We start from the raw sequence: 27,284 nt of genomic DNA, 5'->3' as shown, positions 1-27,284 counted from the left end.
TCAGCTGAAGTATATTGGAGGGGTGTTGTAATGCTCGAGGGGACAAGCGACTCGAGTTGAGTCCGGGATATCTGCATTCGCAGAGAGGGAGAGTCGAGAAATGAATGGGGTTTGTCAGGAAGTCAGACGGACAGATGTGAATGGATGGATAGAGTGGACAATTGGGGGGGGGAGGACCTCAGGACCCCCCGGACTGGGCTGGCGGCGCTGACTGCTTTCCATCGCTGGCACTGGCTGGACCCGCTGGCTCGCCTTTTTCGGGGCAGAGAGCGCTGAAGACACTCGAACCCAGAGTCTACCTCATGCTGGTACTTGCTCTAGTGGTGGGCTTGGCAGAGGAATACGTGCAGGACAGGCCGCTGGACACGCAGGCCACGCAGGCCACGCAGGACACGCTCAGGAAAGCGGACGTGTGCCAGTACTCGTCCGTGTCTTGCTGGGTACATACGCGAAATACACACATACATTGACATTGGCGGCCTGCCTAAGCCTATGCCTTGATGCATGCATGGATGCTTGTAGTTGTGTAACATGGAGGGCATGGAAAAGAAAGTCTCCACCTCGTCTAGCCGCTCTTTTTCCCATGGTGGATGGATGATGCACTTCACGCCGAAGCCTCCTGACAATACATTGTATTGGATTGAATTGGGGGTTGCCCTCTTGTTTCAAACCCAAAGCATTCTGTTTACCTGGGGCCTGGTGCGTGATGAGTAGCAGCTATAGCAGGGTAAAGTACGTGTGTCCTACTACTGTAAGTACTACGAGAGGCCCCAGGTGCTGTAGTTGTACGTAGTAGAAGCACTACTACCACCACCCATCAGCATCCCGTCCCAATGCCGTTGCAGGATGATGAAAGAGCCTAGATCCCAGGAGTCAGGATCGCCGAGCGAGAGAACAATCCTTGACTTGCCTTGACTTGTCTTGACTCGTCTTGACTCGTCGCAAATTCCTCCTTCCCTGTCCAAATTTCACTTGCCTTCGTCGGACAAGGTCTTCCTCGGCCGGGACCCTCGACCCTTGCAGATAAATGGTCCTTGTCGATGCAATATGAATGCAATATCGCCAAGGCCTGATTCGTCCTGGCCACTTACTAAAAAAGAATCAACAAAAAGAAGGACCAGACCAGAAAGACGAAAACGGGCCGCAGATAGTACGAAGCCGTCACAGCTACGTGACCTACCAGTCCCATAACGTACAAGTTACCGGTCCGTCTGCGAATAGGTCAGAGACATCTTTCCAAGGCACATCGATCCCGCTACGCATACAAGTCGCCGCATCATGACAAAACCGCCCCGTCCGTAGCGTAGCGCGGCAACTGCAGGCAGGCAGGGCATGAAAAGCTGACCTAGCGTCCGCGCCATTACAAATCCATCGGAGGAGCGACATGGTGCATGGAGAGGCATTCTCACTTTGGACAGGATCCGATAGCCTTTCTGCGCCGTGACTCGGACATCGAGCTTCTTGACCTTGGAATTATCTCGGCAATAAGCATGTCCCCAATGTCACCTGGTTGCAGAGCCGCCGCCGTGATGCCACTTACCTGAACGAATAGCGTCTCTCCATCTCGCCAGCTAAAGAGAGCCTCAACTCAATACGAGATCATTGCCTCTTTGGACCACGAATAGGTAATGCTTTGACTGCCGTCTATCAGCCGTATGCCTTGGACCCTGGCTCATTTAACTCACCTTACGGAGTACAGCGAGATGACATGCATCAGCCCCGGGACGAGAGAAAAAGCAACCAACATCACATATCAAACCATTAATAACCAATTTCGACTTTTGTATACAAATATCTTCATTCCCCCCCTTTTTTTTCCTTCTCTCTTTTGAACTTCCGACCATGATAACCCGGGTTTAAATCTCTACTATATAATGAGCAGCTTTACAATGCAGTGCCTACGCGCTTCTCGCTTATCGTTATAACTTATACATAACCATAGGTAGCTCAGCCGCTGTCCATTCCCCAGATTGATAACTCACAGGGGCCAGTTTCCGCACGCTTGAGCTTTCCCTGTTTCGGCCGTCTGCGGCACTCGCCCGATGCACCTTGTCTCCTCTCCTGCCCACTCCTATTAAGCGCCCTCCCCGGGGAGGTCGTCTCGACAGGTGTGCTGCATTCGCGTAATATCATACGAAGTCTCGAGGGCTGTTGAACGCCTACCCCGCCTGCAGGAGGTCGTTGGGCCGTGGTACGGGACTCCCCTTTATGGCCAAGTGTGCAAGGTACTTAATGTATATTGAGGCCTATACGAAAGTCACTGATGAGAGTACGGAAAGCTTTCCACACACGCGCGGGCGGGTGCTCCCATCTACAGATGAGGGCTCCCGCCAGGATGGCATTACTACCCTGACAGGCTATCGCATCCCCGTTTGCACAACCTCGCTAAATTTCATATCCTATCGGTTGACAGGCAGCCCACCACTTTAATGTGAGATATTGGTCATTTCTGATGGCATCTGACCGTCTGGTTTCGGACATTATTGCTTAGTATTGTCAGCGTGTTTCGATCTTGCTCATCAGTCGTAGGCTACCTATTGGCTGTTGTCCCTCCTCGTGTATCTGCCCATCGCTCCCAGCATATAAATCCCGGTCAAACCCAACGGTGACGGGTGTATGCAGTCTTTATTTTATAACCTGTAAGAGTGCCACACTTTATATACTAACCTGCCTTACGAGGAGAGGAAATTCACTCTAGCTTACCGGTTGAATACAAACCACCTGAAGTGCAACCGTTCATCTGACATCAGCCCTAGACGGACGGAGGGATAGGATACTTAGATATCTAGTGGCACGCTCATTAACAGCAGGTTTTCTTTCCATCTTCATGATAGTAATAGGACATAATGTTTGTTTGTAGCCTGTAAATAACCGTTTGCCACTGGCATGATCGTAGCAAGCCGAGGATGCTCTCCTTAGCATCCAACTTGCCAGATGTCTAGTAAAACAACTCAGCATAAATCCGAAGAACAAGAAAATAGTGATTATATTCTAGTCGGCCCTTTGTACAAGTATTTGATATCTTCATATATGATCTCTCTGTCCTATTGGTGATAGATCGTTGATGTCTCTCCCACAGCCCTCCATGCTACTTGCACTTCGATGAAGGGATATTCGCCAAGCTACTCCAGGTACTGCATAGCGTCATGAGGCAACTGATTGAATTATACTATAGCATATGTAAGGGTTCAATCTGGCGCGCAGACACTGCGTAGTCCACAGAGAGAACTCGCCAATCTTTATGGCAGTGTACACTCACAAAATCCATCCCACAGCCGCTACCTGGGGAAAGTGATCGATGTAAAACATCGTCTTTGAAATCGTTTCCGTATTTGGAATTAACATACATACAATGGTTCAGGCCATCGAAAGATGTATAACAGATCACACTGGTTATTGGTCGAAAGCAATTGATACGTAACTTAATGTAGAGTCTCATAGTCTCTCAAAAGGCGCTCACTGACTCGGCGACAGATGGATTCAGGCGGCAAAGGGTCGGCGACACCGCGACGGGCATGGTCGGCTGATTGGCCAGAAACTATATTGAAAAAGGAGCCTATTATTTTCCTCTCCATTCTGCTTGCTCTATATGCTACGCTCTATTTCTATATCTACATGTATTACTCTATACAACAGTGTCACGCAGATGTCTTTCTTCGCAGAGATAATCTTAGAATCTCGAGATGTCTCTCCCAAACAGCCAAGTAATGCACCAGTATATCGGCACCATAATCTTGTTGCGAATACTCATGCTCTTGGTCAGGTACGCCGTCCGCCAAAGCACCCACGCGGTCCAACCTTTCAGATCGTCCGCGCTGCTCTGGTGGATGGCCTTCCAGTTGCCCAGATAAGTCATGGTTCCCCAGTTCTTGAATTTGAACTCCTTCTCGCCCACACTCCCCTTATTGAATCCTTTGGCCAGGTATACGGCCTTCTGACTGGCGACCTGGGCGGTTGCCGGTAGCACTTGGTCGGGTAGAGCCGCGCAATCGCCAATGGCGTAGACATCAGACATGGCACTGGGATGGGGGAAGTCGTTGTCCTTCTCCACTGGTGTCTCTTCAGGGACGACGTTAACACGCAAGTGATGGTCCGTCAGTATGGAGCCAGTCTTTGGGTCCCTCTGCAATTTAATCTGGCCGCTCAGTGATTCACCTCCGGCTATGGGCGGGCAACCGAAAACTTTACCCGACACCTTCTCGATAAGGGGATTCTGCATTAGCCCTGTCGACCAAACAACAATTCCTGCGTTGACTTCTTCATCTCCGTATTCTTTGATGTTCAGCTTCATACAGCCTTCGCAGTCTTCGTCAGGCCGTATCCTGGTCAAGTGATGCTGTGTCTTGACATGAATACCCTCCCTCTTGAAATGGTTCATCGCATACGTCGCCAGACTCTGGTCGAACATGGGCAGGACTTTCGGGGCCACGTCGTAGACAGTAACGGCGACGAATTCCATGAGTCCCGGGTAGAGTTTGGATAGGTCGTCTCGAATCAGGTCATGCAGCTCCGCCGCGAATTCTATCCCAGTTGGCCCGCCGCCCACGATGGCGAAATGCAGTAGTTTATTCCGTTCCTCGTCGGACGTAGTGGGCAGCGCCGCTTTCTCGAACAACTGGAGAACCTTCAACCGGATTTTACGAGCATCGCCCACGTCACGAAGGAAGAAGGCGTGCTCGCGTACGCCGTCGATACCAAACGTCTGGCTGTAGGAACCACAGGCGATTACCAGCTTGTCGTATGGGACATCGAAGAATTCCCCTTGTTTGCTGCCGCTGCTTGGTGAATTTGATGACGATGACGTCCTACTCGTTATCTGTTTTGCTTTCGAAGCCAAGTCATCCGAGACGTTGGCCTCGACGCGAATGACTTTGCGGTTGAAGTCTATATCATCAGCCCATCCCTGGTGAAAGTGATCGAGGTCGAGCCTCCTGACAGACTCCAGGGTGGCGCGGAACTCCAAAGTTCCTACAGCCGTGCCGGCTAGCAAAGGGGTGAAAACGAAATAGGATCGGGGGCTGATCATGACCCTTTCGAATTTGTTCGGGTCCAGGGTTCGCGCAAAGCCATAGCCAGCCCACCCGCTCCCAAGGATGACAACTCTCTCCTTTTTGTCTGCGGCAGTTGGTCAGTGTGGCTCCCGAGGAGTACGGTATTCCGCGGTGTTCTAAAGACATACTTGTTGTTTTCCCCTCGGTCACTGTACTTGCTCGGCGCACAAGTATACCCGAACATTGTGGGCTCAACTTGGCTGCAAGTGGGTTCAGAAGGGGCAAGGAGCGGCTAGGGAGAGCCCGTCTCAGCGAAGCGGCACAGGTGCTCGATTGTGTCAACATTGCTATATCAAGGGTTCCAGATCTGATGAGAGCACCTATGTGAGAAACCTAGCAGGAGGGTCATTGTATAGGATATTTGAACCCCGAGTTTACGGAAGCTGCGGGATTATGATGTCAAACTGATGGGTAACAGTCATCGCAAGGGGGCGCTGTCACGATAACGGGACGGGTCGGGGCTATTTCGTGGAACTCCCCTTATTGCTTACTTGCCCATTGCCTAGCCGGGTGGCTACCTGCGAAAAATGGAAGATCCTCTAATTACTTAGCCATGGCGTCTCGTAGTCAGAACCGCTACCAGACATCCCTTCAAGCGTTATCTTGGACCGGCTCCGAAGCGCACCCATTGTTTCTCCTAAAGTACCCGGTTGTTGGTCCTTGAGCCCGTGACAGGCCCCACCAGGCCAATCTGCACAGGAACCCAGCACCAGGCGCCTGACAATCTTGAGGCATTTGACAGGCGAGGCTGACTATGTTTTTGACGAGGATGATGACGATAATCACCGTATTGGACACGTCAGGGTCTTGAGAGAGAAAGAGATCCAAACTCGGGGTTTTCCTTCTCTTTCCATCCGGCGCTTGATGGGTCCATTCGGTTTCGGCGGTTCGGCGCTGTCGGCGTTAGCGATAAGGCCGATACCAATTTTCGCGGCGACTGGTGGCGTAGCTGTCAATCAATTGAGCTTGACTGAGCCTCGTCATTTTCAGTAGATTAGCATCACAGCCCACACCACCTACCCCGAAAACCAAGATGTTCCGGGCGCATGGTTCTAGATCGCTCGGAAGAGGACTCTCCTCTTCGCTGGCTGCAGCCAGCAGAGCATCTCAGTCATGGACGGCGCGGTCACAATTCAGGGCGCTGGCATCAGTCACAGTGCCCCCGGCCAAGGTACGCCCGCATGCGACATGCGCGCACATGCGCAGCTGTACAGGATCTATACATGCAGCTTACTAACGTTGCGTACGCAGGAAACCACCGACTTGGATCAGATAACAACCCTACCGAATGGTGTGCGGGTGGCATCTGAGGCCCTTCCTGGCTCCTTCTCGGGTGTCGGTGTCTACATCGAGGCTGGCTCGCGATTCGAGAATGGCTACCTGAGCGGGGTTAGTCACTTGGTGGACCGCCTCGCCTTCAAGTCGACAACAAAAAGAAGCGTCGAAGATATGCAAGAAGGCGTCGAGTCTCTGGGAGGGAACATCCAGTGCGTCTCGTCGCGCGAATCGATGATGTACCAGGCCGCCACCTTCAACTCCGCCGTACCTTTGGCCACCGAACTACTGGCCGAGACGATACGGCACCCGCGAATCACCGACGAGGAGATGGAGGGGGAGCTGGCGACGGCCCAGTACGAGATTGAGGAGATCTGGAAGAAACCCGAGCTCATCCTCCCCGAACTGGTCCACCTAGCGGCTTTCAAGGACAACACCCTAGGAAACCCGCTTCTATGCCCCGCAGAACGGTTGGGTGATATCAACAAGGAGGTTGTTGAATCTTACAGAGATGCCTTCTATCGACCGGAAAGGACTGTAGTCGCTTTTGCCGGCGTCCCGCACCAGGAGGCTGTTCAGCTGGCCACTCAGTACTTTGGCGAAATGGAAGCACGAACACCACTGTCGCGGAGCGGTTCGGAAACATCTTTAGGCTCTGCGGCTTCAGCGAGCAGCACGGAGTCTTCTACGTCAAAACCATGGTCTGTATCTTCATCGGTATTGCCTCTTTGGAATGACCCGATTAAATCTCCGTCGGGCAACACCCCGTACTGCCGACAGCAGACGAACTAAGTGCTCCCGCCCGCTACACAGGCGGGTTCGTGTCTCTCCCAAGCCCAACAGGTCCCACGAACCCGATGCAGCCCCTCATGACGTCCCTTTTCCTCGCCTTCGAGGGCCTGCCTATTGCCTCTGACGATATCTATGCCTTGGCCACCCTGAACACGCTCCTGGGCGGCGGCGGTTCCTTCTCGGCCGGCGGACCCGGAAAGGGCATGTACTCGAGGCTCTACACCAACGTCCTTAACCAATACGGCTGGGTCGAGCAGTGCCTGGCCTTTAACCACTCTTACACCGACTCTGGCCTCTTTGGCATTCAGGCCATGTGTCTTCCCGGCAAGACGCAGTCCATGCTCGACGTCATGTGCCAGCAGCTGCGCGGGCTGACCCTCACAACCGGCTTCCAGGCGCTGGGCCATCAGGAGGTGCAGCGCGCCAAGAACCAGCTGCGGTCGAGTCTCCTGATGAACCTCGAGAGCCGCATGGTGGAGCTTGAGGACCTCGGCAGGCAAGTCCAGGTGCACGGCCGCAAGATCCCCGTGCAGGAGATGTGCCATAAGATCGAGAGTTTGACGGTGGAAGACCTCCGCCGCGTCGCGAGCGACGTTCTTGGCGGTGGGGTCGTGAATGCTGGCAAGGGCAGCGGCTCCCCCGACTGTCGTCCTGCAGGATATCTACGATCCCGCTACCACCTCCAAGAGGATGACGTGGGAAGAGATTCAGGAAAGGATTTATAGGTGGGGCCTTGGCAGGAGGTGATTCAATATTCTCCCCTGATTTTACCCACCGACCAAACAATGAAGGATCGTAATGGATATGACATATGGGTGGTATACTACAAAGATTGCGGAATCACATGACATATACTTATTGATGTTGTTCGCCTTTGGCGAGGCTGGCCTAAGAGCGATAACGACAACATTGCATCTGGGGTGGAACGACTGATTGGCCCCCTCTGGCGTTGGGAGAAGAAGCTGTGCAATATCTCAAACCAGATGTACATCATTTGTATCATAGACAAGTTGTTTAATAATGTGAACGACTTCCAACTCTTGAATGATGGCCCAAACACCAGGCCTGTGAGAAAGCATCGCCAAAAGCAGTCCCAGACGCGGCGGCGCTGAAGAGTGCGAATATACTCGGGGTTGACTAACACCCGAGGCACGGTTATTGGCCATTCTATCAGGGACGGGCTATATGTGCAATCTAGGCTATAAATAGCGCTGTTGTGTAACGAGAACCCAACACGGCAGGTCAATATGCACTGCGTAAACAAAGCAACCATAGACTATCCGCTATAACAAGTTATCTTGTTTCGTCTGCCCCCGGGTCCCGGAGAGGGGTAGTCGGTTTATGGTCCTTCGTTGGCCCAGGGTTCCTATACGCACCTAATGGTCACTACGACGCCCTATAAAGCCATACGATATAAGACAGAACATCAAGATGCAGCGCTACCACGTTTTTCGCGTTTGGGTACGGGAAATGTTCTTCGTTTTTCTTGCCTCTGGTCTCATTACTTCTATTGCAGTCATACTGAAGCTGCAAGACGGCAAGCCAGTTCCTGACTGGGGCGACTATATTAGCTTCAACGCCCTCCTAGCCATCCTCTCTACCGTCCTTCGCGCTGCACTGGTCGTCACTTCTTCCCAGATCATATCCCAAAGAAAATGGGGCTGGTACAGGGAACAAGGTCCCCGCCCTCTCTCTGACTTGCAGCAGTTTGAAGCTGGCAGTCGTGGTGCGCTTGGCGCGTTGCGCCTGCTCCCTACTATAGTACGGGGAGACGCGGTGGCTCTCGCGGCCATCGTCGTCTTGCTCGCATCGTTTCTCATTGGCCCATTTGTTCAGCAGGCCAGTCGCACGGAGGAGCGTCTCTTCGCTCTCGCTGGCACAAACGCCTCGCTTCCCTTTGCCCACTACGTTCCTCGTCAAGGGGGCTTCGTCATCGATAATCATGGATCTAACGACGGTGTACCTGCTCAAGATCTCGTCGCCGCTATACTATCCGCCGTGACGGCCACTAGTGGGATAGAAAACCAAATAAGAGCAACCTGTGCCACGGGAAACTGCAAGTTCTCTAGCGATGATCTGAAAGGTACGAAGAACAGAACGCATTCCACGGTCGGAATGTGCAGCAAATGCATAGACGTTTCTCCCCTCGCGGTATTTACGGATCAAGGCACCATAGGCTTGCAAAATGCCCCCAAGGATTACAATATTACGCGCATAGGAGGCTCCCATGGTGCCATCATCAAAGGGACCAGAGACCTCGCATGGCTCGGAAACCTGTTCACGCCAGACTTTAGGGAAATATCTAGATGGGCTTACGTTAACTCTACCTTCCTTGCAAGTGCCAAAGGAAACGACAGCAGAGTCATTGCTGCAGTATGTAGTCTATACCCATGCCTGAGGACATATGTCGCTTCCATCGACGACAACCGGCTTTCTGAAAGCGAAATTCGATCAGACGTCATGCGGGTAGCTGTCTCTAGAGACAATCATCCTAGCAACGAGACTGGGGAACCCCCCTATGGGCACGCGGATGGTTTACTCAACGCAAGGTACCATTATACCGCAGTCAAATATCCATGCCCGGCAGAAGACGGCCTCATGACAAACATATCACAAAACATGTCTTCTCGCCCCGGAGGAATGACTGACTTGGACCTGTGGGACTACACTGACTACGGCGGGCCTGGCTCTTACCACCCTATAAAACAAAGCATCGCAGCTCCGGAGAAGTGCATCTACCGCCAAAACGCCAGGTTTGCCCAGGCAGTCAGTAAGCTATTCAAAGAGGATGTGTTCAATGGACGTCTCTTAGTTAGTCCCTCTGGGTTACAATACCATAGAGACTCCGGTCCAAACTCTGGCTCTGGCTCTGGCGGACACGGAATTCTCGAGAGTGCTGGGGTTGGGGGAGTCCTACGGCAACTTTGCAATAATGGCGATATGTCATTCACCATAACAGAGCGCTGGTTCGATGCATTTGCCAATGCCATGACGAACAGATTTCGGTTTCAATACGGGGCTGCGGCCTTCGACTCACCAAACCCGAAAATCCCGTCTGGAAACGTCAGGGGCATTGACGAGGCAAGCAGCACGCTTCCGTCGGGCGAGGTGCTAGGGATGACATTGCAGACCAGTATATGTGTCTCCTTTCGCGGGGAATGGTTGCTATTGCCAGTCTTTCTCACCGGCATCACCGCCCTCCTGACTGCGTGGACCGTCGCAACGAGCTGGCGACACCGCTACACCCGGCCCGTCTGGAAGGACAGCATTCTGCCGCTGATCTTCTGCGGTCACTTAATCGAGCGTGGTACCCCTTTCGGTACGACTCCTCGGCACACCGCCGACACGGAAGGTGTTGTACCCGCCTCCTGCCGACACCGGCCACTTGCGAACAACAATGTTGATATCGGGGTCGGTCATCGTGAAGGCGGTGCCATCGGCCACGACATAGCTTTGGACGGCAACAACGGCGAGCTCACGTACAGAAACGGGTTGCTGGAGGCGAGTGAGATGAAGGCCCTGGGCGCGCGGATGCCGGTCACGTTCCGGTGGCCGGCGAACGACGAGATGGGGGGGACAGGGTTGGAGGAGGGCAGCTTTGAAAAAGCGGCCTGGGCAACTCCTCTTGTACGACAGAGAAAGGTCTGGCCAAGGAGAAGGGGTCAGAACAGACAAGATGTTGACATGGACTCGTTGCTCGAAACCGACAGGTAGGCGGATTCGCGCATCTGTCGAAAGTGTATGACTATGACAGCTGTTATTATCAAGGAGTTGGTTATTTTAGACTTGGGTTTTCCGGCTTCAAATGCCGGACCCCTTGAACACGTGTTTCATACTATATTTTGTGTTATGGTACATGTACTTTCACAGGATATCTCGCTGTCGGTGGTGTCTTCTCGGCTTCATATCTCCTTGGAAGCAGAAGAAAGCAAGAATCAAACCGCTCGTCGCTGCTAGTTGGTAGCAATTCTTCCTCGGAAACCTAAACACCCCCTTCCTACACGCGGACATAAATAAGATCTCCCAAATGCGACTTCATCCTTTTCTTTCTCTCTCTCTTTCCCTCGAACAAGTTTCGTTAGCCCTACCCGAAAAGTACAAAAGAGCCAGCCAGAGGGGCCGAGGTCCGGCAAGGTCAATTTGGTTCTCAGATATGATTAGACCATGGAAGAGTCGGTATGCCGGCTCTTGTAGCCAGGCACGATGGACGTCAGGTCGCCGAGGGGGATCTGGACGGGGAAGTCGACGGCGGCGAGCAGCAGGCTCAGCAGGATCCACCACCCCACAATGCAGGCAAGGAAGGCGAAGGCGCCGCCCGCGATCTGCAGGCGGCCCGCGAGGGCGGCGGCGCCGTTGTAGGTCTGGAAGAAGGTGCCTGCGAGGCAGACGAAGGTCATCATGAGCCAGAGGAAGAGCACGACGAAGGCGGCGTTGGTCCGGAGCGCCGCGATCATGTAAAGAAAGCAGAGAAAGCCCATCCAGAGGAGGATATACGCTGTTTGTCTCGAGTTAGTTTGGATTTCCCTCTTAGAGGTAGGAAGAACAGGTAAAGCTCAGTAATTACTTACCGAATTCGTTCATGAAAGCGGCCTGGTTCGGGTATCCTTTGACGATTCCATAGACTCCGTCTTGCAAAGTCACGGCGTAGGTCAACCAGAAAGCGCCTGGGTTATCCTTGTTAGATGCAGGCTACAGCAATGTAGGAGGCGGACTGGCTGATGGATTTCTCGAATGACTTACCAAAGCTTGTGAAGACCACGGCCGGAAATGTGTTACCGCAAATGAGCTATCGGATATATTAGCATATTGGAACGAAGGCGAGGGTCTGGGGAACCAGGTGTGTGGTCCAGATGATACACATACCTCGAAGACTCCGCAGACTGTCATCATACCACCACCGAAGAAGAAGTATGCGCCCACTATTGCACGTCAAGTTAGCCGTCTGTACATACTTCTATCCCTCTCCGGGCTTTTAAGGGCGATATGCGTTCCGGGCTCGTGGGGAATAACAGTACGTACTGGCAGCAAGACCAAGGTAAGGGCCGGCGCCATGCCATCCCATGAGAATATTCGACAGCGGTGTGAGACAAAGCAAGAACCCAACTAGACCACTTTACAGAGACGCGGTTGTTAGTGGCTATATCCATGACATGTTGCTCTCGTCGGTCGGCTACTGAGCACTCACATAGGAGTAGGGTTGCCCAGGTAATGCCGGATGCCACTCTTCCCTGCTGATTCTCTAGGTTGCAGGTATAGCTTCTCGAAGAGCTCCGGCGATAGTGACACGGCACCCGCCGTTCGGATCTTGTTGAGCGCCGGTCCCCTCTCGACGTCCTTGTCCAGGTATTCGTGGCTTACGTAGCCATCTGTGTGTGCATGTCTGCGTTAATGACACATGAAGCAGCAACAAGTGCGGACAGGCAGCCAAGGGGAGAACGTACTTTCACCGTTGGTGGCCATTTTTCGGGAGTCTGTGTAGGTGGATGTGTCCAGGAGAAGAAGTACAGGGCCTCAAGGTCCTCTATCCGAAGGCCGAATTTGAGGTGAAATTGCAATATGAAGCTGAAACAAATTTCGATATGAGCCGTCAGTAACGTATGGGACTATGGAGGCTTGTAAGTATGCTATATACATGCCATGAAGAGGACCTGACCCCGACTGACTGGGACCCCATGTTCGTAGGGCTCATAGAAACCTGCGCTAGATGGCCAGCCAATACTCCTCCCCAGAGATGCATGAGTCGCTCCTCACTTGCCTTCTCACAACAACAGTTAGCAGCAGTCGGCGTTGGTTTCCTGGATCCATGGGGCTGGGAGGAGCGGCGGCCTTTGGGTGTGAGATGGTCCACTCGGAGACAATTCCTCGTGGGAACTAGCAGGGCGCGAATGCACGTTTCGTTGAGAGCCTCTCCCTCCGCCCCTCCAGGTGCGAGTGCGTGCGAGTCCATTGGTTCTGCAGATGAAGCTCAGTATGGTTGCGGGACTGGGGGTTGGCCAGGACGAAAGGGCGGTTAGTGCAAGCAGTTGGCAAACCCAGGCCAAAAACTAGGGGGCTCGCGCAGAAACAAGACGACGACACGGATGGACGGATGTCACGTCAGATCCAAAAGCTGGGGGGGAATGCGGGGTCTCCGCTCACACGAGGCCAGTTCCATTCGCCGTATGTCGTACCATTTGTGAGTCTGGTGTGTGGCTGCAGTAGTCTGCCATGTTAGCTCCAGGAGGATCAATATTCGGGTATAAGGACGTTTCGTCGGTAGGGCCCGGGAGTAGAGGCTATTCGGGATTGGCTAGAGGCGTTGCTCTTTGGGGCTAGTAGAGAAGGCGGTCTATTGGGCACATGTCATAGCCCATATGGATCTAACGATGCTGAGATGCACCGTGCCAGGGGATCTACTTTGCTGATACTATATGCTTAGCAGCGCAAACTCTGATGGTCTCGTCTAGTTCGGATTGTCACTGGATGTGTTCGGATGACCAGCGTGTTCGTTCACCTACCACTAGAGCTGAGCAGCATTCCTGGGACTCGGTATCAACATCAAATATGTCGGCATCGTCCAAGGTTGGTATTCGCCGACGACGAACTGATCTACATAGCTGCGAGATTAAGTTACCCCGGGTTCTGTGGATGAGCAAGAAGGACCGCAAGGGGTATTGGGATGACATGAAGATCCCGGGATCGACATCTGGCTGATGCTCAGCGGGTGCCCGGATCAAAAACTGTTGAATGGTCATGAGTCGCGCAGTGGCCCATCCCACGTGGACATAGAATGTGCCTGGCGTGGCTCCAAGGGGCTGGGACGAGAGGAAATATTGTCGCTTGCCATTCGTTCTCCTCCTGTTGTCGGTTCAGTCTCAGCTACACCAGCGGACCAGCTTATATATTCTATACAGATTCATTTCTTGACCCTACCCGCCAGTGTGATGTTCCGTGGCTGTCGATCGGGTTGCTGGCAACGGGTCAACCATATGTGTGATACAGGGCAATATCTGGTCGAATGAAGTAGATGCGACGCTGTCAAGGAGTTTCATGATGTATTGGTGGTTGGTGGGGCGCCATCTCTGGAAAACCCCGCGGTCGTGGAACTGATAGAACCACAAGCAGGATACTAATATATCTACAGACGGATTGTTTACCTAAAGCAACAACGTCACCTCACATACCATGGCACCTCGAATTCTTGTTTTTGGAACTGGGAGTGTAGGCTCAGTCTACACCTATCTTCTCTCGCAGGTGGTCCCGGCCTCCAACATCACAGCAATATGCCGCTCGAACTATGAAGACGCAGCCAAACACGGCTTCACGATCCACTCGACGATCTGGGGCAATGACCTGAACGTAAAGCCGACAATCGCCAAAACGGTAGATGACGCCGTTGCACTGGCTGACGGGGAGCTGTTCGACTACGTCATTGTCTGCACCAAGGCGATTCCCACCCAGCCGTCCACCGCCGAGCTGATCCGGCCTGCGGTATCGGCGAACACCGCCATCGTGCTCATCCACAACGGCGTGGGCGTCGAAGAGCCGTACGCGAACATGTTTCCCGACAACCCGCTCGTGAGCGCGGTGGTCTACTCACCCGCGACGCAGGTTCGGCCGGCCGTGGTGGAGCACAAGGAGATCGAGCTGATGCACCTGGGCACGTACCCGGCCAACGACGCACCCGCTCAGGCCAAGGACGCCGCGAAGGCGTTCGCGGACCTGCTGACCGCGGCGGGCGCGACGGCGAAGCTGCACGACGACGTCCAGGCCGAGCGGTGGACGAAGCTGCTCGTCAACGCGTCGTGGAACCCCATCTGCGCCTTGACGCGGAGCCGCGACCAGCAGTTGATGAGCTCGGATCCGGAAGCGCTGGATTTCGTCCGGGACGTGATGCGGGAGATCGCCTCGGTGGCCGAGGCGTACGGCTACGGCGACCGTGTCAACGAGGAGAGGATAGAGTTCCAGATCGGGCGGGCGTCGGTGCGCAAGGCCCCCGGCGTGCAGCCCTCCATGCTGGCGGATGCGCTGGCGGGGAAGAACTTGGAGGTGGACGCGATTGTGGGCAACGTGGTCAAGCTGGCGAAGCAGAAAGGGGTCGCGGTGCCGATGCTGAGAACAGTGTATCACCTTGCCCGTGGCCTGGACGGTAGCTTCTCACGTTAAAATAGTTATTGGAGTAGGCCGGGACATTGAACAATGTGCATAATGAGACTGCCGAGAGCTGGGCAGCAGAACAAACATAGGAATCATATCAACCGACCAATACTTGCAGCTTAGCATGCTGATAGAGAGAGCTGGCGGGTGCGTTTGCTATGTGACCATGGTGTTCGCAGGCCGGCCAGCAACAAGGATGACGATCCGCCATGGGACAACGTAGCAAATAATAACTAGTCTGACTTTGTACCTCCCAACCCCATGTGTCTATAGCTGTAAATTACACCTATCCTTTAGGTTTTCCATGCAGAGAGACTTGTTGTAGAAGACCTTCATCAGTTCTTAAAAATACAATGACATGCGGATGGGATAGAAGCGCAACTGAGAAAAAGAGCAAAAAAGCAAAAGTAACAGGTTTAAGAGACGTATCTTAATGATCCCTAAGGATGACCAAACTGGGGGTCGAACCCAGGACCTTATCCGCGATATAATCAGATTATATGTGAAGGATACGTGATAACCACTACACCATTCGGCCTGTTATTTGATGATAGAACGGCAACTTATTGTGAACTGAGTTGGTCGTACTCGAGAGGGGGCGAGAGGGAGCCGAAACGAGTCATTTTCTCCATATTGAAAGCCCCTAGGAATGGCTGTGTGGCATACGACGCCACAACTAGCGGGTATTTTGTGGCGAAGTCAGCCTTGAAAATCGCATTGTAGCTGGCTGCTGGCTAGAAATGTGCCCCCTCACAACTGCGTCTTGTACTCGTAATGAGAGCTGCCCGGTGTTCGTTTAACACGTATAATGCCACGGGACATACAGAAAATCGTAAAGGGAGTTGGACAGCAGGGTCCATAGATAATGGCAATAAACACCCACTAAGTTGGACAGGGGCATGACCTGTCGCTGAGTATACTACTAAAACCCCTATAGTAGTAGTTGATCAAGCACGGGACTAGATGTGAGCAAAATGGGGATTTAATCTACAAATAATCATGATTGGACAGCTAGCAATAGAATGCAACTAATCCACCGTGGGATGGTGCTTAGAGAACTGGTCAATATATACTGGCTTGGGTTGGAATAGCTAGCAAGCGGGATGTAGTGGTATAGCTCAAGCTACTGCGTAATATGAAGTAGCTGGCAGCTAGTCACAGCTTATCACTGGCAATTTCTGAGCCTCAACACTACTTATGACGGCCAAGGGGATTGCTGCGATGACGAAGCGACCAATGCGACTCCCAACCGTGGATGACATCATGGCCGTAAGCTCGTGCTGCCATCTATCTATAGCTGAAATATATTATCTCTCCCTCAGGACGCCGAACTGCTCATTTGTCGGCCACGTCACTGAGAAACAACCGAATCGGTGAGCGTTTGATCGATTATCAACGGCGAACTTTTCTGGGACAAGGTCCACGGTTTTCGTTTGATGGAATTTTCTGGCCCTCTCGTAGTTCGTTCATCAAGCCGAAGAGGCAATACAAGTAGTCCACCAAAAGCTTGAGGGTTCTGCTTGTCGATCAGCACTGCAACGCTAACCCGCATTTCGTCTAGATGGCCCGTTTCGCAGGGGGTGCCCCGGCAAATGACAAGCAGATGCTAGTGACATCACTGCTCAATGCGCCTGTGATGAACCAGCTTCCAGGAAATGTTGAGTGAGCTGGCAAGCCCAGTGGCACGAAGGGAAAACCTGATATTGAAACATAGACACTAACTGCTCAATTCTGCTGCTGCTTGATGTGCCAAGGTTTCTTATTAAGACGACCGATAGCCCCCTCGCACTTCCCTGGAGTGTAAATCGCCGCTGCCATCTGCCATCCATTCTCAACCCAGCCCCCCTCCCTGCTGCGTTCCGGAACTGTTTCGCACCTAATGATCTAAGAGGCCGCCCAGTGCTGTTCGTTCATATTAGTCCCCTGGGTCGCAAACGCAAACTCTTTGAAAATACCACCAAATACACCAAGTTTTTAATTACACACGCAATAATCGCCCGGAATGGCAGCCATCATACTGAAGCCGATCCTGAAGAAGGTCCTCGGCGAAACCATCGAGAACAAGTTTGGCCGTGAGGTTAGTATTCCTGATCCTCTTGACCCACCCGTTCTTCTTGGCTCTGTCGCAACGCCTATCGCGACCCAAGAATACCTGGAGTCGAGCCTTGGCTGACTGAAAGCAACGCGACAGGATCCCTACTTCGAGAGCGTACCAGCAAGGCGGATCGTTGGCAAGAAAGAAAAGGTGAAGAAAGTCCGCAAGGCCCTACCACCTGGCCTCACCGAGCACGATGCTATGGTCTTGACGAAAGTCAAGCGACGTGCCTATCGACTTGATTCCAGCTTGTTCAAATTATGTGGCATCCAATTCGGCTGGGGCAGTGTCATCGGCCTTGTGCCAATGTAAGTATTTGTCCGTGGGGAAGGATTGTAATCCGCACGATATGGCATCCGTTCTTCAGTCGGCTAACTACTAGACTTAGAGCTGGCGACGTAGTTGACGCCATGTTGGCGATGATGGTCGTGCGAACCTGCAAGCAGGTCGAGGGAGGCCTCCCGGCCAACGTCTTGATGATGATGTACTTCTGGGTAATCGTCGACTTCATCGTCGGCTTGGTGCCCTTCGCTGGCGACATCTTCGACGCCATGGTGCGCGCCAACACCAACAACGCCATCCTCCTCGAGGACCACCTGCGCGAAAAGGGCAAGAAGAACTTGAAGAAGGCCGGCCTGCCGGTTCCCGACGTCGACCCCAGCGATCCCGATACCTTCGACCGCCAACAGCGCGAATCTGACAGAAGTGAGCGGGATCACGTCTCGTCGCAGCCTCGCCGCAACGAGCGCATGACTGCCGATAGCCACCGCCCTCAGTCGTCGGGAGTCGCGCCAGCTAAACCCACGCGTCCCAGCGATGCTCGGGTGCGCGATGACCGGCGCAGTGGCGGCGGCAGCTTCTTTGGCTGGGGCAGCAGGAGGGAGCGTGCAGTCGATCCCGAGATGGGCGTAGCCGATGACCGCGACAGCCGCCGCAGAGACGACCGCCGCAGAGCCGATGATCGCCCCTCCAGAAAGGCGAGCAGACGGGGCTAGTGGCTCTAGTCGCCTTCTGGCGTTGGGGGCTGCCGAGCCAGCAAAAAGATCAAGATGGATCAGACGCATGGGAAATACCAAAATGAGCAAAGTCACGTTTGTTTGCTCTGTACATGAGATACGAAATGTTTGTTGTTTGAATACCCATTAGAGGTACAGCGATCTTGCTTTCTACAGAAGATTGGCGATTTGGCAATTGCATTAATACAATACGATACCAGAGCTTTAGAAAACATTCGAGCTGGGCCAAAGACCGCCGGAGAGGCAAGAAGTAATGTTTGGACCTGGGGTTGGTTTTGATAGCTAGGATATGAACAAAGTAATGCGTTGAGGACGATCATAGCTGTGAGAACGTGCGAACCCCAGAAACGGATAACGTGGATCCGACCTCATGACGCCATTTCCGCAAGTCATATGTATTTGGGGTTGACGGAAGGTTTCCAGAGAACACGAATCTATGGTAGGTATCTCTTCTGGCTTTGCGGACAATCTCGCTTTATTCGACTACTAAAGCGACTGCGGAAGCCGTGCTGATATTGGATAATATGTGATGTAACAATCAATAGCTGGTGGAAAGAACAAAAACCATAATCGGATCGTCAAAGTCACCGTCGAATGATTAAGGAGCAGCTTCTCCAAAGTGCCCTGCCGATTGATTGTACGCGGACCTTGCCGATTCATCACCGAGGCACTGACCCGCTAAAATGTCCCGAAGCTTTGGGCCAGAATGAGCCTCTTTTTTAGCCATTGCCACCTTCCAGCTAGATAAAGCAACAATTCGGGTTGTTTTTGAAACCAAACGCATTCCTTATACCGATTCAAGATTGCCCACCTATAGACAATACTCTCCTCTAAGCCCCCTCTTAAGAGATACAACACTCAAAAATGGCGTACCGCTTCCTCCGCGCTGCCCGGCCACTCTCCAACCTCCGGCCCTCCTCGACAGGGTTCATCATAGTCCGCGCCGCCTCCAGCTTCGCCTCGTCCCCTGCACCCCCGCGGCTGCCCGCCGAAGAGCAAGCCGAGTTCGAGCGCCTGCAGCGCACCGCCAACACACAGCAAGGGTTCAACCCGTCATCGACGCCGACACCCGAGCCTTCCATCACCGTAAAGACAGCGACAAGCCCCGCGATCGGAGAAGACGAGGGCAGCACGGTCCAGCCCAACGTGCCTCTGCGGAAGGGCGCGCCGCCCGAGTTCGAAGGCGAGACGAATCCCAAGACGGGCGAGGTCGGCGGGCCCAAGAACGAGCCGTTGCGCTGGGGCGCGGCGGGGGATTATAGCTTCAATGGACGTGTTACGGACTTCTGAGTCGAGCCCTCCTCACTAAGATGCCCGAGGAAGCGGCGCATCCATCCTCCGCTCTTACGGGAGCTCTCGGTCATACGCGTCGCGGAACACTCCAGTCATGTCCATGATTATAGATGGATGTTATAATCACACCTGCGAGTTGGTCGACGCAAACAAAGTCTCATAAACATCCTATAGAGAGGGATACTTGTCCTGGGGATGTAGACGCTAAAGTGTTTTGTAGGTAGATAATAATACTGCAGCCCCTTTATGACTTGATAAATACAAAGGAACCTGCCTGCTAGCAACGTGGCAAACTAGTAGACCACAGCAATACCATCACATAAGACCATTTCGATAGAGCATAGCATGGCATAGGTGGTTGAAATGCATCTAGCTGTGGAGAAACACCTGATTCGATGACCTGAGGATTCTATAAACATCTCGCATTGGGCTGATAATCATTGCTAAACCCCAGCTAAGCCAGCTGAGACCGAGCTTGTGTCACAGTACGCGTGGATCGGGCTGTGGCTCAAGGAATCGAGCGGTAGAGATAACGCACTACCAAGGCACTACGTGGTAATTTCAACATATGGACAACATTCCACCTAGCTGGCTCGGTGGAATCCCCCGCGTCAACCGATATGCCTATACTGATGATGGCCAGCTCATGAGGATCGACTCAGTTAATAATACGCATATCAGCATCCCATAAGCAAGCAAAGCCTTCGTATAGCTCCGTAGCTCCGTAGCTCCGTTGACCAGACCAGGACCCGAAACCAATGGTTCGGTGATAGCTCTGGCCGGTGGGTTGTTATCAGATCCGAGCTTAATGGGAGAGGGCATGGAAACGCGTCTTGGATCTGGATGAAAGCGCGTCGAGCTGGGGCTGATCCCTGTCATGCTTTACGTACTATAACGCCGAGCACTGTTTTTTCCCAGGCCGGGCGTAAGCGAAATGGACGATGGATGGTGGTGCTTCAGGGCTTCAGGCGCGGTTCCCTGGCAGGATCAGGACCAGGCCAGTACCAGGCCACTACGAGGTGTGGAGTGGTGGTGAAGGAACCCCTGGCAACGCGTGAAAAATGGCAGTGGCTGGCGGGGCTAGTCGGTCTCTTTGAGTGTAGAGCCTTTCCGGGAGTCCAAGACAGCTGCGGACGCGTCTTCGGGGCGACCCACATATGCTTTTGACGCGATCTCAGGACGGGCTATTAAAAGTCGGGTCGCGCTCCTGTCAAAGCCAAAATTCATACAGCATCACTTCACCACACTCTTCAAACCACTTTACACGCAAACCCCTCAACGCGGTAGATTCATATCACATCGAAGTCTTCACATCCATTGTCTCTCACCACTCGCCCCCTCCATCCTCCATTCCATTCCCCCTCGCTCCCACATTCACAGCTACAATGGCCTCCACAATCACACCCTCCAAGAAGGTATGTGTATGACGTCTTGACGCCACCGCGCGCTGCTTTGACAAAGGAGTTCGCAGCTAACGCCTTCATCAACAGGTTGCTGAGTCGATTGAGGCATTCAAGATGGAGTCTCCCGTGAAGAAGCTGGACCTGTCCGCCGGCAAGGAGAACCTCCCCCTTGATGCCGAAGTTGTCGAGTCCAAGCCCGAAGACACAAAGTCCGTCGTCAAGGACGTCAAGGGCGGTGTTGCACCCACAATCAAGCCCGAGGAGGCCGATGAGCCTATCCTGCGCGAGAACCCCTCCCGCTTTGTGCTCTTCCCCATCAAGTACCACGAGGTAAGCGACGCGTCTTTCACGCGTAAAGTGGCCCCCGGACGCGACTCAAAGCTAATTCCTGAACCAGATCTGGCAAATGTACAAGAAGCATGAGGCTTCTTTCTGGACAGCCGAGGAGATTGATCTGTCCAAGGATATGCACGACTGGACCAACAAGCTTACCGACGATGAGCGTTACTTCGTCTCCCACATCCTGGCCTTCTTCGCCGCCTCGGACGGCATCGTCAACGAGAACCTGGTTGAGCGTTTCAGTGGCGAGGTCCAGATCCCCGAGGCCCGCTGCTTCTACGGCTTCCAGATCATGATGGAGAACATCCACTCCGAGACGTACTCCCTGCTCATCGACACCTACATCAAGGAGACTGCCCAGCGTGAATACCTCCTGAACGCCATTGAGACCATTCCCTGCATCCGCAAGAAGGCTGACTGGGCTCTGCGCTGGATCACCGACAAGAAGTCTACCTTCGGTCAGCGTCTAATTGCTTTCGCTGCCGTCGAGGGTATCTTCTTCAGCGGTGCTTTCGCCTCCATCTTCTGGCTGAAGAAGCGTGGCCTGATGCCTGGTTTGACCTTCTCCAACGAGCTCATTTCTCGTGATGAGGGTCTCCACACCGACTTCGCCTGCCTCCTGTTCTCTCACCTGAACAACCGCCCCAGCAAGGCCGTCGTTGAGGAGGTCATCACTGATGCCGTCGCCATCGAGAAGGAGTTCTTGACCGAGGCCCTGCCCTGTGCCCTGCTTGGCATGAACGCCGACCTGATGAAGCAATACATTGAGTTCGTCGCTGATCGTCTCTTGGTCGCGCTCGGCAACGAGAAGGTCTACAAGTCCAGCAACCCCTTCGACTTCATGGAGAACATCTCTCTGGGTGGCAAGACCAACTTCTTCGAGAAGCGTGTTGGTGACTACCAGAAGGCCGGTGTCATGGCCAGCACTGTGAAGAAGAATGTCGACGACTCGCCCGAGCCTCAAAATGAGAACGGTGGTGACTTCACCTTCGATGATGACTTCTAAACAAGTCGCCTCGATGGCTAGCTGTTGTTGCTCACTCACTTCTCCTTTTTGACGATACCCCCTCATTCTTTGCGGATAGACCCACACACTTGTGTATATTTGCTCATGGTCTTTTCGGGCGCGGATTTCTTTCTAATGCTTCCTCCTTGCATCGTATGCGAAAGGCTCGGGAAGGCTGGCGAGCAAAATCCTGTCGACTGTGATTATTCATCATCGCAGAAGCGGATCCAGAACATATATTCTCTCATCTCCTACTGTTGGCATTTTTTTCTTGTTTGATGTTGGCGAGGCCGATGTTGGTTACAGATACAACCAGCGTCTCATGATACAGGCGTTCAGGGACAGGCAGGGAAACGATATTGGCCACACCCCCTTTGGGGTGCTTGGCGACGTAAAGCAATGGGGAAAACGAGGTTACGTCTGGTTAATGTTGGTGTATTAGTATAGTATAGTAGTACACTTGGTGTTTAGAAGTTAAAAGAACTTAAACCAACTATTACTGCCTCGAATCGCTCTGTGAAGTTTGCTGCTTGGACATGGCCTTGAAGATTATAAATATTCTCTACCTGTAGCACAAGCTCTTTGAACTAGAGTTATGCACGTTCACAAACAACACAGTTTGCATAGGGCTTGTTTTCCATGCTGGGTGCCATGTGAATCAGCAGATGGTGAGATATTGGCATGTCATTATTTCATTATCCGTTTGCGTGAGTTTCTATTTCTTGCCCTTCTTCTTCTTCCCCTTTCCGCCACCGCCGCCAGCCGCTGGCGCCTGCTGTTGCACTGCTGGTACGGCGGCCGCCTCACTCTTCTCCGCCGCGGGCGTTCCCTCGTCGGGCGCATCGGCCATCTCTTCCTCCTTGAGCTCGGGCAGGCCGGCCATGGGCCGGCTGAGCTTACCCAGACACATAATCAGCCGTGACACCTCGGCTGCCTTGGTCGTCTTGTACTTGAGGGTGACGCCGCTGATGGGGTCATACGTCTTGAGGACCAGGGAGCCGCGCGCCGGTTTGGCCGTGGTCGTGGGCGTGTCGTTGTCGGCGTCGGTGCCGGTTTTGGGTTTGCGCACTTTAGGGACTTTGATGGCGTATTTGGTGGTGATGCGCGTCTATATACAGACACCGGACTACGTTAGAAACAGAGGAAGAAGGAGCGAAGGAGGATATGGGGCTCTTACGGTCGTCGGGCGCGCCTCGAGGAGAAGCTGTGACTCCCGTAGCCATTCCTCGGATTTGGCGTAGTGTGGCATTTTGAGAGACGTTTTGGTAAGTAACGTAGGCGGGACGCTTCGACGGCAGGGACGAGCGTGTCGTCGCTTTCCCTTTCCCTGATTGAATTTTTCTTGGGCAGTTGGCGTTGCTGGGCGTGAATAGTGTTTGATAGATGCACGAGGCTTCCTCCCCCATGGACTGACTGGCCGGCTGGCTATTGGGGAATTTTTGTGACGTTTAGTGGGGTCGCCAGCAGTTCAGCCGCCATTTACGAGAGAATCGAATCGCGGGGGAATCGTGCACCTCTTCGAACTTGGAGAGAGCACAACATGCGTGGGAACTTGAACACGTGCCTCCCTTGCTTATAAGTCAAATGCGGGCTGCCATTGCCGCTTCTTCTTCTTCTTCTTCTCCTTCTTCTCTCTCCTGCATTCATAGCAATGGCATACAAGACTGCGCCTGAAGCTATGGGGGCGTCGATGCTACGGATTCCGACCCAGCAGCAAGTGCAGCCAATACTTGTGCTGGTGCTGGTCTTGGTGCGAGCGGTAAGCTCTGGAAGCGCAGGGGTCCTCTGGAGCTTGTAGCTGCCCCCCTCCCCCCACATTGGAAGTTGAAGGTGTTCCGCCAGCCAGGCCGGAATGAAGTCTTGCCTTCAACCCATCATCTACATTTCTTGCCCTCGCGAAAAAAGGGCATTCGACTCCGTACCTGCACACTTTGGAAGTAATCATAGTCGCAAAACACGACATATCCAGATACCCTCTACTGCGCGCGCCCGAAGATCCAAGATTGCTCAGATCTGACGGCGAATCATGTCGTCCACGCCAATGGACCTGGACTCTGGTTCAGGCTCGTCGCGTGCGAATGGCACTCCCTCGTCGTCCCTCAACATAACCCGCACACTTGGCAACAACGTGCCGAGCACCACCGCTACCCCAGAAATCATCGGGAAGTTCGCCCCAACAAAAGTAGGTACACGCCCTGCTATTGACCTCAAGGAGGCGTGCCGTCCATAGCTTCGTTTGCGACGTTCGAGCAGCTCTTCCATCACAGCAATAACTGGGCAATTGACCTCCTTTACTGCTGGCGCAACTTTCAACACGCCACCCGACTTATCCACATGGAAAGGCGAAATTGATATTGACCTTGCTTCTAACAATGAACAGCTCTTCAAGCGTGATGGCAGACCACACATCCTGAGTCTCGATTACGACGACCCCGGCGAGTTGCTCATGACCTCGGCGAGTGACGAAACAATCCAGATCTACAAAGTCCGCGAGGGCAAACACGACAAGCAATTGCTCAGTAAAAAGTATGGCGTGAAGCTGGCAAAGTTTACGCACACCAGTTCTGGCATAATCTACGCGAGTACCAAGGTGAATGGTATGTAGCCCCCGAAGTTTGGGGAATGGACTCAGTGCTCACAATGCTGCAGACGCTATTCGATATCTCACAACCCATGATAATTCCTTCGTACGGTATTTCGACGGACACACGGACGCTGTCACATGCCTGGCCATGCATCCAGGCAACGATGAATTCATTTCGTGCAGCAAAGATAATACGATACGGCTTTGGGAGGCAGGCACCAAGAATGCAATTGGCAGCTTGCACCTAAATTCACCGTATCTAGCCGCGTATGACCCGAGTGGCGAGGTTTTCGCTGTGGCCTCTCCGACTGCTGGCCAGATCTTATTATACAGCCGCCGGTATTGGGACAAGAAGCCGATTTCAACGTTTGATATTGTCGAAAGCTGCGTGTTTGCTGACGCAGACCACGTCAACAATGGCTGGACAAAACTTGAGTTTTCCAACGACGGCAAGAACATCCTCCTGGGAACCAATGGTGGCGGCCATTTCCTGCTCGATAGCTTCAAGGGCAACATGCGCGCCTACCTCCGAAAGCCCGAGGGTGGCTCCAGCCGACTTGCGCCGGGTGAAGATCGTGCCACTAATGGTGGCTCGTCAAGCTCTACAACGGTCGAGAGCAGCGGCGACGTCTGTTTCACGAGCGATGGTCGCTACGTCATCGGCGGGTCTGGCGGCAGTGTTGTAGTTTGGGACACCTTGGGACAAGTAGACGGAGACAAGGCTTTAGATCCCATACATAAGCTCGATAACGACAAACGGCGAGCCGCCGTCGTGGCGTGGAGCCCGCGGCACAACTTCTTCGCCACTGCTGACCAGGACTTGGTGATGTGGCTTCCTCATCTGGATGATTAGTCTGATGCGGACGAGGCAGATATATCGGCAGATCTGGCACCAGATTTTCCATAAGGCTCTTCTACCCATGCTGCGATGGGGCTCTTTTAGCTCCTCCTGACAAAAGGAGCCTTTAAGGACTGGTTGATCATGCCCAGTGGGACACTTACCTCAATGAATATCGTAGCCAAAGCTAGGTAGGTATAGACCCATACATATACAGACCATTCTCCGCAAGGTATTAGTCCTCCGCGCAGATGGATGAACGTGCGAATGAATGCCTAACAGTCACGGTACGGTATCCCGTTAGCTTGTAATATACATCCTTTCATGGGTTTCTATACAATACTGCTCTATGTTACAACTTCGGGGATGTTATATCGGCATTGACCTCAGACAGTCGTGCCAAGGCCTCTTTTATCGATTGACCATGTATCCTCCCAAACCGCAACGCTCAGACACAGGCAACCTTGCTACCGCAATCATAAACGCCTCGTCTTTCGCCCATTTTGACCGGCTAGCACCGCCATACAGACTAGCATCAGCGAGACGCCCCCTATTTGCTTCCCTTGCCTCCCTTGCCGCCCTTGCCCTTGCCCTGCGCGCCGCGGCCCTTGTTGGAGCTGAAGACGTTGCGAGAGCGGCGCCAGGCCTCGACCAGGTGCTCGACATTGCCCATGTCGTGACGGGGCTTGCGCATGTAGTAGAGGCGGGCGCGGCGCGCGCGCTTGGGTCGCCGCCAGATGATCTCGATGCCCAGCACGCTGGGGCTGTAGATCTTGTACCACATCTCGACGCCCACCTTGGTCAGGTGGTTCCGCAGGAGGATGGCCGTGTCCACGCCCGCCCGCTTGATCGACAGGCACACGCCGGCGAACGGCTCCCCACGGTTGGTCGTCACCTGCAGCACATCGCCCGGCTTCGCGGCGTCCGGGTTCTTCTTGGAGAACAGGTTCGTGCGCGCGCCGCTCCGGTCCAGGCGCCGGATCTGCTGCGCGTGGTACGAGACTAGGGGTTCCGGGTGCACGGCGCGGGCCGACGGCGGGGGTGCGTAGACGGCGAAGGCGGTGCGGATCGGTTTGACGAGGTTCCGGGAGGGAATTACATCTGGCGACTGAGCGTTAGTTGTTTGCTTCCTGATTTTGCTGCACGGGCCAATGCTAGGAGGACGTACGGAATTTGGTGGGCTTCCTCGCTGCCAGCGTCGAAATCGGTGGTGGTATGGATGATGCTGCCGCTGCCGTCTCTGTTGCGGATGGGGTCGTCTCGGTGGCCATTGTGCGTGCAAGGAGCTGTTGTGCCTGGCGATTTCTTCGGAGGAGAGACTTGAGGGGCCCAAGGGGCCGCCTCACCGGTTGCAACATCATATGGCTCTGTGTGAGGTGGTGTTGAGGGAGCTCGTAAAAACGCTTTCCTTGTCACGAGGGCGCAGCTCAGGCCTCCTGGATCTCGAAATTCTGCA

The 27,284-nt window shown here is 53.5% G+C and overlaps 12 protein-coding genes across 12 annotated transcripts; 8 read left to right on the top strand and 4 right to left on the bottom strand.

The window, feature by feature from the left end:
- Nucleotides 1–3,670: 3,670 nt before the first annotated feature.
- PG998_005838 (uncharacterized protein) lies at nucleotides 3,671–5,336 on the bottom strand (the record flags this gene model as incomplete). The annotated part of the gene is made up of 2 exons (XM_066872656.1): nucleotides 3,671–5,115; nucleotides 5,180–5,336. The coding sequence occupies 2 exons, from the start codon at nucleotides 5,334–5,336 to the stop codon at nucleotides 3,671–3,673; spliced, it is 1,602 nt and encodes a 533-aa protein (XP_066732753.1).
- Nucleotides 5,337–6,084: 748 nt separating this feature from the next.
- PG998_005837 (mitochondrial-processing peptidase subunit alpha) lies at nucleotides 6,085–7,118 on the top strand (the record flags this gene model as incomplete). The annotated part of the gene is made up of 2 exons (XM_066872655.1): nucleotides 6,085–6,222; nucleotides 6,303–7,118. The coding sequence occupies 2 exons, from the start codon at nucleotides 6,085–6,087 to the stop codon at nucleotides 7,116–7,118; spliced, it is 954 nt and encodes a 317-aa protein (XP_066732752.1).
- Nucleotides 7,119–7,195: 77 nt separating this feature from the next.
- PG998_005836 (peptidase M16 inactive domain-containing protein) lies at nucleotides 7,196–7,843 on the top strand (the record flags this gene model as incomplete). Its single annotated transcript, XM_066872654.1, has 1 exon — nucleotides 7,196–7,843. One exon carries the CDS (start codon nucleotides 7,196–7,198, stop codon nucleotides 7,841–7,843), a length of 648 nt encoding a protein of 215 aa, XP_066732751.1.
- A 706-nt stretch (nucleotides 7,844–8,549) lies between these two features.
- Nucleotides 8,550–10,832, top strand: PG998_005835 (uncharacterized protein; the record flags this gene model as incomplete). The annotated part of the gene is made up of 1 exon (XM_066872653.1): nucleotides 8,550–10,832. One exon carries the CDS (start codon nucleotides 8,550–8,552, stop codon nucleotides 10,830–10,832), a length of 2,283 nt encoding a protein of 760 aa, XP_066732750.1.
- Nucleotides 10,833–11,275: 443 nt separating this feature from the next.
- PG998_005834 (uncharacterized protein) lies at nucleotides 11,276–12,578 on the bottom strand (the record flags this gene model as incomplete). Its single annotated transcript, XM_066872652.1, has 6 exons — nucleotides 11,276–11,613; nucleotides 11,687–11,807; nucleotides 11,859–12,037; nucleotides 12,138–12,229; nucleotides 12,304–12,484; nucleotides 12,560–12,578. 6 exons carry the CDS (start codon nucleotides 12,576–12,578, stop codon nucleotides 11,276–11,278), a joined length of 930 nt encoding a protein of 309 aa, XP_066732749.1.
- A 1,704-nt stretch (nucleotides 12,579–14,282) lies between these two features.
- On the top strand, nucleotides 14,283–15,263 carry PG998_005833 (uncharacterized protein; the record flags this gene model as incomplete). The annotated part of the gene is made up of 1 exon (XM_066872651.1): nucleotides 14,283–15,263. The coding sequence occupies one exon, from the start codon at nucleotides 14,283–14,285 to the stop codon at nucleotides 15,261–15,263; it is 981 nt and encodes a 326-aa protein (XP_066732748.1).
- A 1,993-nt stretch (nucleotides 15,264–17,256) lies between these two features.
- Nucleotides 17,257–18,344, top strand: PG998_005832 (uncharacterized protein; the record flags this gene model as incomplete). The annotated part of the gene is made up of 3 exons (XM_066872650.1): nucleotides 17,257–17,331; nucleotides 17,446–17,657; nucleotides 17,738–18,344. The coding sequence occupies 3 exons, from the start codon at nucleotides 17,257–17,259 to the stop codon at nucleotides 18,342–18,344; spliced, it is 894 nt and encodes a 297-aa protein (XP_066732747.1).
- Nucleotides 18,345–19,229: 885 nt separating this feature from the next.
- On the top strand, nucleotides 19,230–19,655 carry PG998_005831 (uncharacterized protein; the record flags this gene model as incomplete). Its single annotated transcript, XM_066872649.1, has 1 exon — nucleotides 19,230–19,655. The coding sequence occupies one exon, from the start codon at nucleotides 19,230–19,232 to the stop codon at nucleotides 19,653–19,655; it is 426 nt and encodes a 141-aa protein (XP_066732746.1).
- A 1,388-nt stretch (nucleotides 19,656–21,043) lies between these two features.
- Nucleotides 21,044–22,406, top strand: PG998_005830 (ribonucleotide reductase; the record flags this gene model as incomplete). Its single annotated transcript, XM_066872648.1, has 3 exons — nucleotides 21,044–21,073; nucleotides 21,149–21,391; nucleotides 21,459–22,406. The coding sequence occupies 3 exons, from the start codon at nucleotides 21,044–21,046 to the stop codon at nucleotides 22,404–22,406; spliced, it is 1,221 nt and encodes a 406-aa protein (XP_066732745.1).
- Nucleotides 22,407–23,121: 715 nt separating this feature from the next.
- PG998_005829 (uncharacterized protein) lies at nucleotides 23,122–23,655 on the bottom strand (the record flags this gene model as incomplete). Its single annotated transcript, XM_066872647.1, has 2 exons — nucleotides 23,122–23,514; nucleotides 23,584–23,655. 2 exons carry the CDS (start codon nucleotides 23,653–23,655, stop codon nucleotides 23,122–23,124), a joined length of 465 nt encoding a protein of 154 aa, XP_066732744.1.
- Nucleotides 23,656–24,432: 777 nt separating this feature from the next.
- Nucleotides 24,433–25,843, top strand: PG998_005828 (uncharacterized protein; the record flags this gene model as incomplete). The annotated part of the gene is made up of 3 exons (XM_066872646.1): nucleotides 24,433–24,592; nucleotides 24,674–25,003; nucleotides 25,056–25,843. 3 exons carry the CDS (start codon nucleotides 24,433–24,435, stop codon nucleotides 25,841–25,843), a joined length of 1,278 nt encoding a protein of 425 aa, XP_066732743.1.
- Nucleotides 25,844–26,378: 535 nt separating this feature from the next.
- Nucleotides 26,379–27,099, bottom strand: PG998_005827 (mitochondrial 54S ribosomal protein bL19m; the record flags this gene model as incomplete). Its single annotated transcript, XM_066872645.1, has 2 exons — nucleotides 26,379–26,929; nucleotides 26,997–27,099. 2 exons carry the CDS (start codon nucleotides 27,097–27,099, stop codon nucleotides 26,379–26,381), a joined length of 654 nt encoding a protein of 217 aa, XP_066732742.1.
- Nucleotides 27,100–27,284: the final 185 nt, after the last annotated feature.

The sequence above is a fragment of the Apiospora kogelbergensis genome (assembly GCF_038363985.1).
Source record: "Apiospora kogelbergensis strain CBS 113332 chromosome Unknown utg000003l_segment0_segment0, whole genome shotgun sequence".
In the NCBI taxonomy this organism is placed as follows: Eukaryota; Fungi; Ascomycota; class Sordariomycetes; order Amphisphaeriales; family Apiosporaceae; genus Apiospora; species Apiospora kogelbergensis.
This window is presented reverse-complemented; position numbering and strand designations above follow the sequence as displayed.